Here is an 18019-nt window from a genome sequence, read left to right as displayed (position 1 = left end):
GCTTGTTCAGGAAGGACAGGCAGGGTAAAAAGGAACATGGTATTGCATTATACATCAAGAATATGAATATATTAGACACTTACACACACACTTGTTCAGAAAGAGGTGAGAGACAGACCAGTTGTGAGTCTCTGGGTAAAGATAAAAGGAGCAAAAATAGGACACATCATTATAGGGGTCTACTACAGATCACCAAATCAGGAAGAGGGGGTAAGATAAGACATTTCTAAAACAAATTACTCCTGGGGGAATTCTGCAGCACTGGGTATAGAATTTTGTATTTTCCCCACACAAAAAACATTTTGCCTATGAAGTGCTGCAGTTCTACCTTTTGTCCATCAGAAGCCACTGTGGTGCCAGAACAGCCAGCTGCATTCATGCCAGCTGTTCTAGCTCCACAGCGGCCTGTGGTGGGCAAAAGGCAGAACTGCAGCACTTCTTAGCAAAATGTACTTTATGCAGGAAAATACAAAGTTTTATGCCCAGTGCTGCAGAATTCCCCCAGGAGTAGAAGTTCATCATAGCACCCTGCCTGCGGAGCCATGTTAGGACAGAGTGGAGCACACAGGGCTGCAGGGGGGGAGGAGGGGTGTGTGTCAGTCGATAGACTGGCTAGTGGGGGGTACAGACTGGAGCATGGGCTCAGGAGCTAGTGGGGTGACAGCGTTAAGCCTGGGGATGAGGGAGGGGGGCTGCAGAGACCCACGGGGATGAGGGGTGTGGGGACAGGGGCTGACTGAATGAGAGAGGCTTGGAGGTCAGCCAGGGTCTGCGTGGGGGAGGCTTCCCTAACAATCCCACCCACACCCCCCGAAAAAAAACCTATCATCCACACCCAACACGCTTCAGGTTCACTCCTAGGCTCCTTCCCTCTTCTTCAGCTCTTCCGTTACCCCTGACTCCCCCAAGCCTTTGCACTGCTTTGACAAATATGCAGAATTTTCAAATATTGTGTGCAGAATTTTTTATTTTGGGGGGGGGGGGGGGGACTCTAATGACCCAGAAATACATTGTTCCAGAAGAAAAGAAGTACTTGTGGCACCTTAGAGATTAACAAATTTATCAAAGCATAAGCTTTAGTGCGCTACAGCTCACTTCATTGGATGCTCACGAAAGCTTATGCTCTAATAAATCTGTTAGTCTCCAAGGTGCCACAAGTCCTCCTTTTCTTTTTACGGATACAGACTAACACGACTGCCACTCTGAAACCTGTCATTGTTCCAGAAAGTGGAGGAAGTAACCAGGGGAGCAGCCATGTTAGACTGGATTCTGACCATAGAAAGGAATTGGTGGCAAATCTGAAGGTGGAAAGCAATTTGTGTCAAAGTGATCATGAAAAGATGGATTTCATGAGTCTAAGGAAAGGAAGTAGCGAGAGCAGCAGAATAAGGAAAATGGATTTTAAGAAAAGCAGACTTAAACTCAGAACTGGTAGATAAGGTACCATGGAAAGAAAATCTAATGGAAAAAGTTCAGGAGAGCTGCAAGTATCTCAAGACAACCATATTAACAGCACAACTGAAATCTATCCCAATAGGAAAGATAGGAATATTAAGAGGCCAATATGGCGGCATCAGGAGCTCTGTAATGGCCAGAAATTCAGAAAAGAATCCTATAGAAAGTGGAAACATGGGCAAACTGCTAAGGAGTACAAAAGAATAGCACAAGCATGTAGGAACAAAATCAGAAAGACTAAGGCACAAAATGAGTTACACCTAGCATGGGACAAAAAAGGCAATAAGAAGATGTTCTGTAAATACATTAGGAGCAGGAGACAGATGAAGGAAAGAATAGGTCCTCTACTTAGAGAAAGAGAGCTGATGACATTAAGAAAGCTAAGGGGCATAATGTCTATTTTGTTTCAGTCTTCACTAAAACTGTTAGTGGTGACCAGATACTCAACATAAGTAATATGAACAACAAGGGGGAAAGAATGCATATGGAAATAGAGAAAGAACAGGTCAAAGAATATCTAAATAAGTTAGATGTATTCAAGTCAGCAGGGCCTGCTGCAATTCATCCTAGCACACTTAAGGAACTAGATGAAACAATTGTCTCTGAGAACTCACTGGCAACAGGTGAGGTCCCACAAGTCTGGAGAAGGGCAAACAAACAGAGTACCTATGTTTGAAAAGGGGAACAAAGAGGACTCAGGCTGACTGGTCTATAATTCCCTAACTTCAATACAAATGAACAAATAATTAAAAAATCAATTTGTAAGCACCTAAAGGGTAATAGAGTTATAAGGAATAGCCAGCACACTCTTGACAAATCCAGGTCATGCTAATGCAACCTAATTTCATTCTTTAACAAGATTACGGTCTAATGGATTGGGAGGAAACTTTAGCAATAATATATCTTAATTTAGCAAGGCTTTTGACACAGTCCCACATGACAGTCTCATAAGCAAACTAAGGAAATGTGGTCTAGATGAAATTACTATAAGGGGGGTGCAAAATCGGTTGAAAGACCATACTGTAAGTGTAGTTATCACTAGTTCACTGTCAAACTGGGAGGGCGCATCTAGTGAGGTCCAACAGGGGTCAGTCCTGGGGCCAGTACTATACAATATTTTCTTTCATGATTTAGATAATGGAGTGGAGAGTGTACTTATAAAGTTTTCAGATGATACCAAGCTGGGAGGGGTTGCAAGTCCTTGGGAGGACAGGTTTACAATTCAAAATGACCTTGACAAATTGGAGAATTGGTCTGAATTGAAGATGATGAAATTCAGTAAAGACAAATGCAAAGTACTTCTCTTAGGAAGGAAAAATCAAATGCACAATTACAAACTGGGGAATAACTGGTTAAAGTGGTAGTACTGCTGAAAAGGATCTGGGCGTTATAATGGACCACAAATTGAAAATAAGTCAACACTGAAATCCAGATGCAAGCAAAGCTAATATTCTGGGGTGTATTAACAGCAGTACAAGACATGGGAGGTAATTGTCACTCTACTCAGCAGTGGTGAGGTCTCAGCTGGAGTACTGTGTCCAATGCTGGGTACCACACTTTAGGAAAGATGAAAACTTTTTAGGAGAGTCCAGAAGAGAGCAACAAAAGTGATGGAAGGTTTAGAAAACCTGACCTATGAGAAAAGGTTAAAAGAAACAAAAAACAAAAAAAACAAACAAACAAACAAACTGGCAGTCTTGAGAAAAAAAGACTGAGGCAGGACCTGATAACAGTCTTCAAATATGTTAAGGGCTGTTATAATGAGCACAGTGATCAACTGTTTTCCATCTCCACTGGAGGTAGGATAAGAAGTAAAAGGCTTAATCTGCAGCAAAGGAAATTTAGGTTAGATATTAGAAAATAACTTGCTAACTGTAAGGGTAGTTAAGATCCAGAATAGGCTTCCAATTGAGGTTGTGAAATTCCCAACATTGGAGGTTTTTAAGAACAAGTTGGACAAACACCTAATGATTTAAGTTTACTTGATCCTGCTACAGTGCAGGGGGCTGAATTTGAAAACTTCTTGATATCCCTTCCAGCCCTACATTTCTATGATTCTGTGTATATATACACAAGAAACTGTATCATCTTATACTCAAACCCATGCTCTCCTCCTCTTAAGCCTCCCTTCCTTTGTTTGTTACTGCCACCTCTTGCATCTTATCTAAAGTTAGATTTTCAGAAGAGAACCACTGTCAAACACTTAAACATAATGTTGCAATAAATATACATTATTCCTAAATATATATGCTGCTGCATTCTAAATAAGCTGCAAGTCACTGAAGTCCAGTAATGTGATAATTACTATGGTGTGTGTATTTGTAAAGCCATAATGGGATAAATAAGGGGACAGGATGTGCCAGTTGCACAATGGAAAAAAACCCCACACTTGTACACATCTGTTTTTCCATAGAAAGGTCTTGGTCAAAAGTGGTAAGATTCTTAGTTTGGCACACTACTGTTGGATCATATTAAAGAAGTTCTGTATTAAAATCACAAATGAGTTTGATGCCCCATAGTTTAAATTCCAGGGTATTACTAATTAAGAGGTCTCTTGGTTTTTGGTACTGTTTCTCTCCCTGTGTGTGTGAAACTTGCAAGCTGCTAATTGCGTTAGTACATTCTAAGACAGAGTCTGTTCTCAAAGCAATTCACAGAGAGAGAGACTCAAAGCAATACTCTAACAACAGAAACAGCACCCAGAGACTCCCCGCCCTTTTGTTGTATTAACAATTGTGATTAAAATAGAGATAGAGGATGTATGTGGATGGATGCTTGGTGTGGATAATAACTGAATGATCAGGGAGGTGCCAGCCTAAGAATCCAGTGTCCATCGGCTGAAGAAGTCGTCAAGTGGAAATAACCAGAGGACCCCCGGAGGGCAGACTGGAATCCACCCAACAGCCTCAAGAATGGGAGAACCAAAGAATAAGATAACATCTAGCAGCACGGAGCCGTCAGGAATGTGCTATCCGCTGATTGATTCAGCAACAGCATGATGAAGCAATTCCCATAGACTGGCATAGGAAGAAATTCCTACAAAAATAGACTCTAAAAAGTGAGAACTTTGGGGTCTGATTCTGCAAACCAACTTCCAGGAGCATCAGATGAGCATCTGACAAGGCCCTGCTCCCTCCTCATGTCCAGGCCACCTGGCCAGTGGCTTGGCATGAGCAACTCTAAGGCTGGTAACTATGATAACAACCTTGCAGAACCTGTGTGTGTGTGTGTGTGTTTGTATGAATGAATGTGTGAATAAATATGAGATTGAATGGAATGTTATAGCTATAACTAACTGCTTACTATGATTCTTTCTGTATTCACAATAAATGTGGTATTTTGCCTTTTCCCCTTTAATAAGATCCTGCTGGTTTTTATTTTATTGGTAGAACACTACTTCTGATTAAATCCATTTAAGTGAAGTTATAACAAGCAGTGACCCTCCCATCAATAACTTCTACCCAAAGGCAAGACTTCTATATCCAAAAGGATGAGGATAAGCTAACTCAAACACATCCTACCAGGGATATTGTCCAAATACTCCAGACAAAGACCAATTTCCAGGGTCGATAGGAAAAAATAAAATAAAATAAAATAAAATAAAAAATACACAGCTACTTATCAGTAAGGCTATGGTTTTGTCATGGAGGATGCGGAAGTCATGGAATACGTGACTTCAGCCCTGGCAGATGGGAGCTGCAGGGTCCCGCCGCCTCCCGAAGCAGCGGGGAGCTGTAAGGTTCCCCCACCACCTGAGGCAGCAGGCCCCCAAGCTCTCAAAAGCTTTGCGCAGCGGAGGTACGCCGCAACTCCCACCGCGGGGCACAGGGGGACCCCCGCCCGCTCCCTGGGTGGAGAACCCTGCCCATTTCCCACCGCAGCTGTGGCAAGGGGATTCCCACAGCACTCTCCACCGCCGGGGCAGAGTGATCCTGTAGCTCCCCTCCGGCACTGGTGGCAGGGAGACCCTGGAGCTCTGAGCCTCCACGGGTGGTGGGGGCCCCAGAACTCCCAGCCACCCCACAGCTGCCTACTCCCTTCCCATTTTATCATGGATATTTTTAGTAAAAGTCAGGGACAGGTCACGAGCTTCCGAGAAGTCTTCTTTATTGCCCATGATGTGTCCGTGACTTTTACTAAAAATATCCATGACAAAATCTTAGTCTTACTTATAAGTATAGTGATGCTTCTGTATTGGTCTACACCGGGGGGGCAAACTTTTTGGCCCAAAAGCCACTCGGCTTTGCGAAACTGTATGGAGGGCTGGGTAGGGAAGGCTGTGCTTCCCCAAACAGCCTGGCCCCTGCCCCCTATCCGCCCCCTCCCACTTCCCGCCTCCCTCAGAACCCCAGACCCATCCAACGTTCCTTGTCCCCTGACCACTCCCTCCCGGGACCCCAGCCCCTAACCACCCCCCCCCCCCGGATTCCACCCCCTACCCAACCCCACCTTCTCCCTGTCCCCTGACTGCCCTGACCCCTATCCACACACCCAGGCAGGCACCGCCGGAACTCCCAGGCCTATCCAACGCCCCCTGTTCCCTGACTGCTCCCCAGGACCTCTTGCCCCTTATCCAACACCCCACCACCTTACCATGCTGCTCAGAGCAGCAAAGCCCCGCCGCCTGGCCGGAGCCAGTCACGCCGCCACCACGCGGCCTGGCACGAGCAGTGAGACAGAGCGCTGGCGGCACATTGTGCTGAGGCTGCAGGGGAGGGGAGACAGTGGGGGAGGGCCCAGGGGCTAGCCTCCCTGGCCGGGAGCTCAGGGGCCGGGCAGGATGGTCCCGCGGGCTGGATGTGGCTGTGGGCTGTAGTTTGCCCACCTCTGGTCTACACAGTGTTTATAAGCTCACACTCAGAGGACTCTCAACTGACCAAAACTGATTTTTATTCAGAGATTCCAAGGCCAGATGGTACAGCTGAAATCATCCAGTTTGACTTCCTGTATACCATAGGACATAGAACTTCTTCAGGGATGATGCACAGCAGATACCTCAGTGATATGCCCGCCATCTCTGACCAACTTTTAGAAGTGACTGAACCTCTGAAAGACAATTGCAAACATACAGCAATAGCCCTTGGTCCCCAACTTGGTCAGTCATACCAAAAGCTGCTGAGACACACAGCATAATCTGAAAGGAGAGCTGATCTTCTCAGAAGCCAAATCTAAGCAGAAGCAGATCATACATCACCCTTACATGCGTGATCTAACTCCAACGGAATACCAGAACCGAGACTGACATTTAAGTCATCATGGTTGTCTTTTAAAAAATAAAAAAAAAAAAATCCCCAGAACCTCTGTCACACACTGACACTCCAAGCTATAGCCACCCTTGGGATGAAGGCAAACAACCAACCTCTCCCCCCGCCAGCAATAGATATAAAGGGGACCTCTACCTCTTCAAAAAAAGCCTCTCATCCTTATCCATATGACCACCTTCAGTACACATCACGACAACCTCAACCAACCAAATATTACTTCTACATCTTTGTACTGATAATGAAAGCTGATGCAATTAATACATTTTTCATCAAATTTGGTCCTGGGACATGGGTCTCCAAATTCCACAGTGGATACCTGATCTTGGGGGGGGGGAGGGGGGTACAATATCTTTACAGCTCTGAAAGCCTAAAAAGGAGAAGATGAAAAGTCAACTTTGTTGAATTCAACATATCCCATAAATGCCATATGTACTTTGGTAATGCTTAATTCAAGGGATGCCCCATTGTGTTATAAAGCTTAGAATCTTTGGAAAGTGCGTCTTATTGGGCTTCCAAAAGCACTATTAAGTACCAGGCATTATTACATCACGTCAACAAACGTAAGATGTAGAGCATCTTCACCCTGATCAGTTTCAATCCTCATTCTTATACCTGAAGTACTATCCTCTCCAATCTCTAGCAGCTGACTTAGCTGTAGAAAGGTTTTTGTTTGCCAGAAGCATATGGACTATCAAACGCAGGAGGCTTAAAGCTTATTCCAGTGACAAAGAACAGAGTCAATGTTGGGATAGACTAAAACATGATTTATACAGTTCAATATCTAAAAACAAAAGTGTCTCTCTAAATGGCCCTCGGTACCCTGACCTCAAATACAATCCCCTTGTTTAAAATGAAACATGGAACAGTTAATAAGACTAACCAAAAATAAACAAGGAGAAGCCATTCAACTGAAGCAAAAAACCCTCATCTCACAGAGACCCTCCCTTTCTTCTTTTTCCCGCACCCCCAATGCCTGATAAAAATGGCATACTTTGATGGTCAACAAGTTCAGGCTATTTTGGGCTGGGAGAATGATCAAGTGAATAAAAAAGTCCAGGGCCCCTTACAGAATATGTCCTGCCAGCAACTCCCTCATATTTAGAACAACGGGCTCCAGCTCAAGCATCTCTGCTGATTGGTGCTGCAGCAGTGTCACACAAGAAGAGAAGTTTCAGAGTAACAGCCATCTGTTTGACGGGAAGATCCCAAGCCATTTATGTCTTTATAGGTCAAAACCAACACCCTGAATTTCCACCCAAAAACCAACAGTGCAGATTCCACAGAGTACTGATGCAAGCGGCAGATATCGCCAAACCTTATTTTGTTTTGGCAGGGGGAGGGGGATACATTCTTGCCAAAACTGCTCAAATGTCTTAGGAGTATCACAGTGAGTTACATGTGACAGGGATAGAAAACTCTGGTTTTTTTCCTCTAATGCGTAGGTCTAAATTACCCTACAGTGCTGAATCCTCATGAAGCAATGGATGTAACGTAAGTTTCACTGTTTCATTAGACCAGAACTCCTCCGGCAACATCAGTTACCAGCGAGCTTTCCTGCATATATCTGTAGTAAGAAGAACTGAAAGAGAGGGGATGGAAGTATAGGCACTCTTATGATATATGGAGCCACACCAACAAACATTAGCAGGCATAGTTATCTCCCTGAATTGGGCTCTTCCGATTCCAATCTAATATTTTTCTGTGGAGAAGTGAATAATGTTCTTTACCACTTTTCTCCAGAACATCTAAAGTATGCATTACAAACACTAGTTACTCTCAACAATCTTGTGAGCTAGGCAAGAATGTTAATCCTAATTTACCAATGAGGAAACTCAGGAGGAGAAAGACAAGCTGAAACTCACAAAAAGTATGTATCTGGGTCAAGAGTGGCACTCCAATCTCCTGACTTCAAATCCTGTGCCTTAGACACAAGCTTACAAGTATTTACTCCGTTGTTTTTTGTTGCTTGTTTGGTTTTTTGTTTGGTTTGTTTTTTACTTTTTGTTCCTTCCTTCAGAGCTTGCAGATCTGAACACTACTTCTATCATGCTCTAAAAAAATAAAGGGAGAGAGACTGGGACAAACTGGGGGGGACTGCGCACAAGGGTCTAACCACTAAAGAATCCTCACCTCAGAACCTGGAATAGAATTCATGATTCCTGAGTCTCACCATTCTTCTTTCAGCAAGCAGCTGGGAAAGCCACTGGTAAAACGTGCCTCATCTCCCTCTAGCAGGTGGTCCATGTAGACAATAACTTACTACTGCTATCAATTACTCCATTAGCTCAAGTAGCAGATGTCTGTGCTGTGGATCTAGAGGTTCCAATGCTGATCAGTCACATGGGAGTCAATATGGTTCAACATGATGGAATTTGTTGAATTTTTCCTAATTTCCCTTTTTAAACATGAATGAAGTTAAACAAATTTTAAGGTTACAAAGTCAAGCATGCAAAAGTAGGCAAATGCCAAAATTACAGTTGCCATGCAGACTTAGTTCTGCCCCCTTGTGTTTAGTCTCAGTAAGAGTCTAAAACTGCATCATGACATACTGTAAGTTTTTCCAAAGGAGCCCTGCCTCATTGAGTGCCCAGGACCTTTTTATTAAGAGGGCTGCTCTAAGTTGCTGTCACTGATTTTCTGGGGTACTATTTCACAATTTCAAGAATAAATGATACACATTCAAGTTCAGTTTTCACCTTGTCATCCCTCTTCCCCCATAAGAAAAGACAAGACAAACATTTGAATGTTTTTTGTCAGGCACAGTGAAGCCTGATAGACAAAAGAGAGAGGAAAAACGTTTCTCTTTTAGAAGTCTAAACGATTTGTCAGTTAACACAGAAAAATGGGTATTTCTGTTACAGTATGTTCTAATTGATGCTCAGATTTGCTTTTCATAAGTGTAGTAAATCATGTAAAATCTTTCATATTGCAGAATTACATCTGAAAGAAACATTAAACTAAAACTTCTTTTTTGTAAGAATATCCGTATAACAAACTGTTTACATAAATACGCAAAACTGAACAGAACAACTTTACACAAAGTTAACGCCACCATACTACATACGTGCAACACCTACCTTAGCATCATCTTCATTGAAGAGTGAGCACCAGGGAGAATTCACATTTTTAATAGCTAACTCGAATGAACAGGTAAAAAAAGCAACTTGAACCAAATCTGTAATAAATCCAAATAAATAAGTGACAGATGACAATTAAGTTTATTTGCTCTCTACCACCCACTCCCAGCATTGCCCTCCTATTATGAGGAAAAATATAAACAAGAATATAAAATAATAGCCAATCCAGAGCCCAAACCCATAACGTATGCTAAGGCTCCAATTTTACACTATGGGCCTACTCAAATGTATATATGATCAGGGCCTTAGTTTGTAAGCCCTTCACAGGGCAGGGACACGTGCGTGTAACCATCACCTGTTTAGTAATTTACATCTACAGGTGTGTATTATTATTATGCAGTCGACAATAGTTACAAGATATAGAAATAAGGCTATGTTTACTCCCTTGTTATTGGGCTATTACATGGCAAGAACAAATGCACTACTTTTCTGATTTAAGACAGCAAGTCCAACTCAATTCTTTGCAAGTTTCACGTAGAAAAAAAAAAAAATCTACATCTTACAAAATTATAGTAATCTCTTACATTCTCTCTGAATGACCCCATAGGCTTGCACAAAATTCCCCTATTAGGCAGAACGCAGTGCCAGCTACTCTAATCATTCTTATTTTAGCAACTACTTGTCCACTTACAATTTAGCTGAAGGTACAAGGATTCTGAATGCATCAGTTATTTCAGTAGCAGCAAAGGCAACTTGTGCATTTTGTTATGACATTCTAAAATAAGAGTTTCTATAAAAATTTGCATAGAAGATGGAATTTAATACAGGAGAGCTTCAATGTGGAAAACAAAAACATTTACCACATTATACCAGTTTTAGTTTAGACTATGAGCTGTGCCTTTTCTTCAAGAGAAGAACATTTTGAGAAGTATTCATTCAACCTGTATTACGTTAATATGTCCTGTGGGCTAAATGGGAAGGGTTTTTCTATAGTAGGTTCTCTGACTGTTCATTAACAATGAATATTCATTATCACAATACTGTATTTAAGAAATTTAAGTTAACACAACTAAGAGGAATAAAACTAGAATTTGTATGTGATTTGGTAAAACTACTTTTTTCCTTAAAAGTAATCCAGAATTGTGGGTTCCTTTGTATCTTTGGTCCTTCTCCCAGAAGGGTTCCTCAATTAAACTGTTAAAACTCGTTCTTTGTGACTTTGTATTACAACATGTGTGTCAGGGTACATTACCCACGTTGGCTTTGGTAAATGAAGTAATTCTTAAAAGCTGTTCTTTTCAAATAGTGATATGACATGCTGTCTTCACTAATCTTTCCAAAGGCCTATAAAAGAGCATTTTAAACTATTTGTTCTTCATAACTATCTGAAGATCCTAGAAAACAACATTTATGAAAGTTAAGGAATAAAAAAACAGAATAAGTACACTACCTGCATTTAAGTCACGCACTGGTACACACAAGGTAGCCGCAATTTTTTCCAAAACCCTTTTCATCTCAGGACCCTGTTTGAAGGCATCCACTTCGTACATAGCTGTAGCATTCTCTTCTACACAGGTTACAAACTTCTCACAATGATCAAAGAACCTCATTAATTTGTCATTAATCTCAGTCGTCTCATTCTCAATATCTGAAAGGAAAAACAATTCTTAATGGAAAACCCCTACAATACACACAAAAAAACCAAACAATTTAAAGAATTCCCTTCCAGATTTTACAAAAGTTGTTCTGGGGACTGAATGGGGAGTCAACATGTCAGATAGCCTAATGTATAACAAAAAACAAGATAACGTCAGAATTAAGAGGTTAATTATAATCTATTAGATTTAAACGCTGTCCAGAATAAGACAAATGGAAAACTACATTAGCTTCAATTGTATGTATTTCAAACAGGGCTCTAACACTGCTTTCCCTGATATGTAAAGAGATTCTATTGCAGGGGTGGGCAAACTTTTGGCCTGAGGACCACACTGGGTTTCCGAAATTGTACGGAGAGCGGGTTAGGGGAGGCTGTGCTTCCCCAAACAGACAGGCGTGGCCCGGCCCACACCCCATCTGACGCCCTCTGCTTCTCGCCCCTGACTGCCCCCACCCTGGGACTCCTGCCCCATCCATCCCTCCCTGTCCCCTGACCTCCCCCAGACCTCCCGTCCCTGTCTGCCCCCATCCAACCCCTCCTCTCATTCCTGACTGCCCCCGCCCCGGGACCCTTGCCCCATCCAACCACCCCTTCTCCCTGACTGCCCCCGGAACCTCTGCCTGCCCTCCGCCACCCATCAACCCCCCCCTCTCCTTCCCGACTACCCCCTCCCGGGACCTCTACCCCCATTCAACCCCCCTGTTTTCCACCCTCTGACCACCCTGCCTCCTATCCACACCCCCACCCCCTGACCACCACCCCGAACTCCCCTGCCCTCGATCCAACCCTGCCTGGGGGCCCCTTACCGTGCTGCCTAGAGCACCGGTGACTGGCTGCGCTGCCCAGAGCGCCAGGACAGGCCCGTGCTGCCTGGCTGGAGCCAGCCACACCACCGGGCAGAACAGAGCACCAGAGCAGGCCGTGGCTCTGCAGCTGCGCTGTCCGGCAAGAGTTCGCAACCCCACCACCCAGAGCATTGCACCAGCAGCGCGGTGAGCTGAGGCTGAGGGGGAACAGCAGGGGAGGGGCCGGGGGCTAGCCTCTGGGGCAGTAGCTCAGGGGCAGGGCAGGAGGATCCCGTGGGCCGGATGTGGCCCGCAGGCCGTAGTTTGCTCACCTCTGTTCTACTGAGAACCATGCTAACCAAACTAGTCTTAAGATTATATCTGCCCTATAATGGAAACATTTTCCTCTCTATCTACTACTACTACAACATTTTAAAACAAAATTTATCACAGGTCTTTAGAGCTGGAGAAGACACTGGAGAGACAATGGCAGATGAGTGATCCTAGAGAAGACTGTTTCAAGGACAGGTGGCTTCCTTTATGCAGTGGTGGGTTTTACGCCTCCTCCCCTTGTGTGCGTGTGTGAGCAGGGGGAAGTTCTGTTTCTGCATCCCACACTCCACTCGTGTCTTGGGGCACCAAAGTGAGTCCCAGGCAGAGTTTCACCTTACCCCCACCCCCAGGCCAGTCCCAGGCAGGGCTCCACTTTACCTGCGCCAGTGGTGTATGCTGGGGGCCCCCAGGCCAGTCCCCACCTTAGCCCCCCCCTCATCATGTGTGCGCTGGGGTCCCCCAGGCCAGTCCCACACAGGACTCCTCTTCAGCCCCCTGTGTCTGCGCTGGGGGCTCCTAGTCCAGTCCCGGGCAGGGCCCCACCTTAGCCCCCCCACCCCGTGAGTGTTGGGGGCAGGTAAACCAGTCCCGGGCAGGGCTCCACCTTAGCTGCGCCACTGGTGTGTGCTGAGGCCCAAAGGCCCCCAGGCCAGTTCCGGGGTGGGCCCCACTGTATTCCCCCCACCACCTCGTGTGTGTGCCGGGGCACCCAGGCCAGCCTTTCCCGCTCCGTTACCTCTGGCCGGGGACTGCCGGTGCAGGGCCAGCTGCAGCCCCTTGCGGAAGGCGGCGCTGCTGTCCACGCACCGGTGCTTGGAGCTGCTGGCGAAGGCGAAGCGGCGCTGCGGTGACAGCAGGCCCGGGAAGCGGGCGGCCAGACGCCGGGCCAGCTGCTCCATGTCGAGGCGGCCCTTGGGCGCCAGCTTCCCGTCCATGTCGGGCTGGTACCACATGTCCCAGCGGGCGAGCCGCTGCGCGGCGGGGCACGGCCGCTCCTGGCTGCGGAGCAGGCGGTGCAGCTGGCCCAGCTTGCGGATCTGCTTCTCGGTGGGGAAGCGTGTGCCGTGGCGGATGAGGGCGCGGAGCTGCAGCGGGGCGCAGGCGGCGGAGGGCAGCAGGTACCCCGGGTCCGGGGGCCCCAGGGAGAGAGGGTCCCGCAGCAGGTGCTGATTCACCTCCTCGTACCGGGACTTGGTCCCGAAATAGCCGCTCAGCAGGGACATGGCAGCCGCCGCCGCCCTCTCCTGCGCGAGGGAGACGCGGAGCAGCAGCAGGAGCACCGGCAGCGAGCGGCGCCCCGGCAGGGGGCCGTGGAAGCAGCTCGCCATGGGGAGACCAGCGGTAGCGGCTCTGCACAGACACCCGGGCAGGGGAAACTGAGCCTTCCCTGAGGGGGGGACTCCGGACCGGGCTCTGCAGCGGAGCGGGGAGGGGCTTGCACCGTGACAGAGAGCGGGCCGGGAACCCGCTATTATGCTCCGCCCTGGCCCGGCCTCCTGGCCGCTGCCTTCCGGGATTCAGCCAGGCCAAGCTGGGAGCTGCCCTCCGGCAGGATGATCACCGGCTCCCTCAATAACCTTTGCCGCTGGAAGCGAGGGTCCGCTTGTAAAAATGGCTCCCGCCCCCGGCTGCTGCCTAGTGCAGTGGTTTTCACACTTTTATTTCTGGGGGGCCCCAGTTGAAGAAAATTGTTGATGCCTGCGACCCAACGGAGCTGGGGATGAGGGGCTGGGGTGTGCGAGGGGCTGAGGGTTGGGGTGTGGGGATGAGGGATGTGGGGTAGGGCCAGGAATGAGGGGTTCAGGGTGTGGGAGGGGGCTCTGGGCTGGGCAGGGGTTTTGGGGTGCAGGAGGGGCTCCGGCTTTGGGGGGGCTCAGCGCTGGGGCAGGGGATTGGGGCAAGGGGTTAGCTCCGGCGGCTCCTGGTCAGCGGTGCAGCCGGGGTGCAGAGTCAGTCTTCACTCCTGTCCTGGCACCGCAGACCACGCTGTGCCTGGAGCGACCCGCCGTAGGTCCAGCTCCTTGGTGGAGGCACGCAGGCGGGCCGATGGGAGTGCGGAGCAAGTGCTTAGGCTGGGGGCAGCGCACAGAGCCCCTTGGCCCCATGCCTAGAAGCCGGACCTGCTGCGGGCCGCAGGGCCGGTGCAAGGATGTTTTGCGCCCTAGGCGAAACTTCCACCTTGCACCTCCCCTCCGCCCTGACGTACCCCCCCCTTTCAGCAGCTCCCCGTTGCCCCCTTCCTCCCTGAGGCGCCCCCCACCGCGGCAGCTCCCCGCTGCCCCCTCTCCCCTCGGGGGGCCGTGTGGCAACTCCCCCCCTTCCCTCGGCCCAGGGAGCTGTGCGGCAACGCCCTGCAACAGCTCACCTCTGCTCCACCTCCTCCCCGAGCACACCGCCGCCACCGCTTCTCCCGCTTCCCAGGCTTGCAGCGCCAATCAGCTGTTTGGCACACAAGCCTGAGAGGGAGAGAAGCAGAGCGGGGCGGCGCGCCTAGAGGAGGAGGCGGAGCAGAGGTGAGCTGGGGCGGGGAGCGGTTCCCCTGTGCGCCATACTTCCCCCCTGTTACTTGCTACAGGTGGCCCTCCCCTCGCCCCAGCTCACCTCTGCTCCACCGCCTTCCCGGAGCGCGCTTTTGGCTGCCCCCAACCACTTGGCGCCCTAGGCAACCGCCTAGTTCGCTTAGTGGTTGCACTGGCCCTGGCTGGCCATTTACAGGGCGCAGCGCGGTGTCGGAACAGGTAGCTGGGCAGCACCGCCGACGGGACTTTTAACATCCCAGTCGGGGGTGCTGACCAGAGCGACCCAGTGCCTTACATGCCGCAACCCGCACTTTGAAAAACACTGGCCAAGAGCACCGAAGCCAGGCTACCCCCAGGGCCATACCCACATCCTGGGTTTGCTGGGTAGTGGGGAACGGAGGAAAGACCATAACTGTCTGCCCCTGCTCTTGATAACGCGTCAGTCAAACCCCACTCCCAGGCCCAGTCATGAAACTGAAAAATCAAGACGTTATAAATAAACAAACAAACCAACCAGGGAGGAGGGTGACTTATTCCACCTTCTGGTTTTTGAGGAGTTAGGAGGAAAGCCACTCATCCCCCCACTTGTGCTTAATCCTGTCAGCTTCAAAATTCAACCAACCAAAAAGCTGGAATCCTCACTGGCTGCTTGGAAAAGGGTGCCAATTACCCTCTCCATGTCCCTCCCTCCCCACTCCAGTCTTCTTCCATGTTCCTTACCTTCCTTCTGTATGATCGCAGCTCTTTTATCTACACCCTAAACGTCTCCCCAAGACTTCTCTGAGCTGCCTGGCTTCTGTCTGGACCGGAAGCTAGTTTCATTGGCCATATCCGTAGTGGCTGCTGAAGGGGAGGCTCTCCTTGTAGAACTCCTGCTATACAGCCTACACCTTCATGTGCAGGTGGTGGAGTCCCCCCTTGGTGCACCAGAGGTTGGCCCTGACTTGTGTTACCAGACTCAGAGACTTTCTGGACTATGGTCTGACAGACTGGGTGGACTCCATGGCACTTGGACAGGTCATGGGGTTGTCCCCTCGGTGCTTTCCCTTTAGCATGTTCCAGGAGATGAGGGCAGCTGTACCCCTGCTTCTCTCCCTTTTCTCAAGCAGGCCCTGCGGGAAAGTGCTCCCCCCACCTCTCACCCTGGACCTCTGGAGCTCATTGTTGGCCTGCTGACCCACGAGCCTTCCTGGCTAGGCCCAATGCATCACCTGAATCAGCTGAACACCATCCAGCCAGTCCATCTACAAACTGCACATAGACAACATCTGTACACACTCATGCCACATACTATCTACTTCCTTGCCCTCTTGTCCCGTGCTGATGTCAAGTGATGGGACTTGCTGCATCTGTGGAGGGCAGGGAGCTCCAGTGGGGTAGTCTTTACTCCACTCTGGTTCCATGGTCACTGGAGATATTAACTGTCATTCCTTCATGGAGTCATGTGTACCTGATGCTGTTCAAGGAATCCCGACACCCATCCCTTCTGCGGCAAGAGGGAGACCCTGATGTAGAATGCATCAGGATGCATTCCCTCTTCCAGCTCCTCTAGAACCTCATTGAGAGGTTCTGGCTGCACTTTTCCCCCCACTTCTTTATCCTCTCACATCCACGGTTTCATCAATCTCATCAGTCTCTTCCTGGCACTTGTCAAGATGGCCATCCACTAAACCAGGAAGAGGAAGCTGAATGGCGTGGGGGGAAAGGCTCTGCAACTGTGGATCCTAGTTCTGGTCCCTCGTCCAATCACACCTCCGGGCAGAGTTTCTCTGGGCAGTGTCCACTGGCTCTTTAGACACCTTTGAGGAGCAGTCCAGAGTTCTCTGCTCAATGTCTCCTTCTAGATCCCTAATTTTTAATCTTTGACCCACACTCCTGTCCCTGTTTTCTCATTTGTTGTCCCAAGAAGTCATTTGGGATCAAAGGTTCCTCGCTGAGGGGGTGGGCATTTAGCCTTGGGTGGGTCGAGGCCCACCATATCCCAGATACCATAATAGATACCTTCTTTCTGTCCCCATTTCCCTCTCCTTTTCTCCTCACAGTCTTCTACCCCACCCATTCTGTTTCTTGGCCACCCCCTGTTCTGGTGCATCAACTCAGTCACCCACCTGCCCTTGTTTAGTCAATACCTATTCTTCACATTCCCCTGCCCCTCAGTATCCCCACTACCCTCACATTCTTCTTTCTAGGGGGCCATAGGCCACAGTGCTTCAGAGTTAAAGAAATTTCCCAGAATGCATGTGTGACATACTAATATCCTTGTATTGGCACCCTACACCCTATTGTACTAATCTTTGTTCAAAATATGCCTTGTAAGGTAATTAAATATTCATGGTAAATAGGCCCAATGGCCTGTGATGGGCTATTAGATGGGGTGAGATCCGAGTTACCCAGGAAAGAATTTTCTGTAGTATCTGGCTGATGAATCTTGTCCATATGCTCAGGGTTTAGCTGATCGCCATATTTGGGGTCGGGAAGGAATTTTCCTCCAGGGCAGATTGGAAGAGGCCCTGGAGGTTTTTCGCCTTCCTCTGTAGCATGGGGCACAGGTCACTTGCTGGAGGATTCTCTGCTCCTTGAAGTCTTTAAACTACGATTTGAGGACTTCAATAGCACAGATATAGGTGTGAGGTTTTTTTTGTAGGAGTGGTGGGTGAAATTCCATGGCCTGCGTTGTGCAGGAGGTCAGACCAGATGATCATAATGGTCCCTTCTGACCTAAATATCTATGAATCTATGAATCACTTGAAAACTCATAATTTGTCAGTCATTATTATCCTGATTCAATGTTGACATATTTTATGTGATGCTATAATAGTAGCCTGTATGGTGTTATTAACACATTCCAAAGCCCACAGCTCTGCCCAAATGGAAGATGGCAAACAGGTCTGTCCTAGACAAAGGAATGTTTGCTCTGCTTAATTTGCAT

The 18019-nt window shown here is 48.0% G+C and overlaps 1 protein-coding gene across 1 annotated transcript in view; it reads right to left on the bottom strand.

Moving 5' to 3' along the window:
- Positions 1 to 13990, bottom strand: part of MINPP1 (multiple inositol-polyphosphate phosphatase 1) — a 38841-nt gene extending 24851 nt beyond the window's left edge. Inside the window, exons 1-3 of the mRNA XM_074959978.1 lie at positions 13308 to 13990; positions 11247 to 11444; positions 9797 to 9894 (exon numbers count right to left, since the gene is read on the bottom strand). Coding sequence (XP_074816079.1) covers positions 9797 to 9894; positions 11247 to 11444; positions 13308 to 13899 — 888 coding nt within the window. The 5' untranslated portion in view covers positions 13900 to 13990. The remainder of the gene's footprint in view (positions 1 to 9796; positions 9895 to 11246; positions 11445 to 13307) is intronic.
- Positions 13991 to 18019: the final 4029 nt, after the last annotated feature.

The sequence above is a fragment of the Natator depressus genome, chromosome 7, assembly GCF_965152275.1.
Source record: "Natator depressus isolate rNatDep1 chromosome 7, rNatDep2.hap1, whole genome shotgun sequence".
Lineage (NCBI taxonomy): Eukaryota > Metazoa > Chordata > Testudines > Cheloniidae > Natator > Natator depressus.
This window is presented reverse-complemented; position numbering and strand designations above follow the sequence as displayed.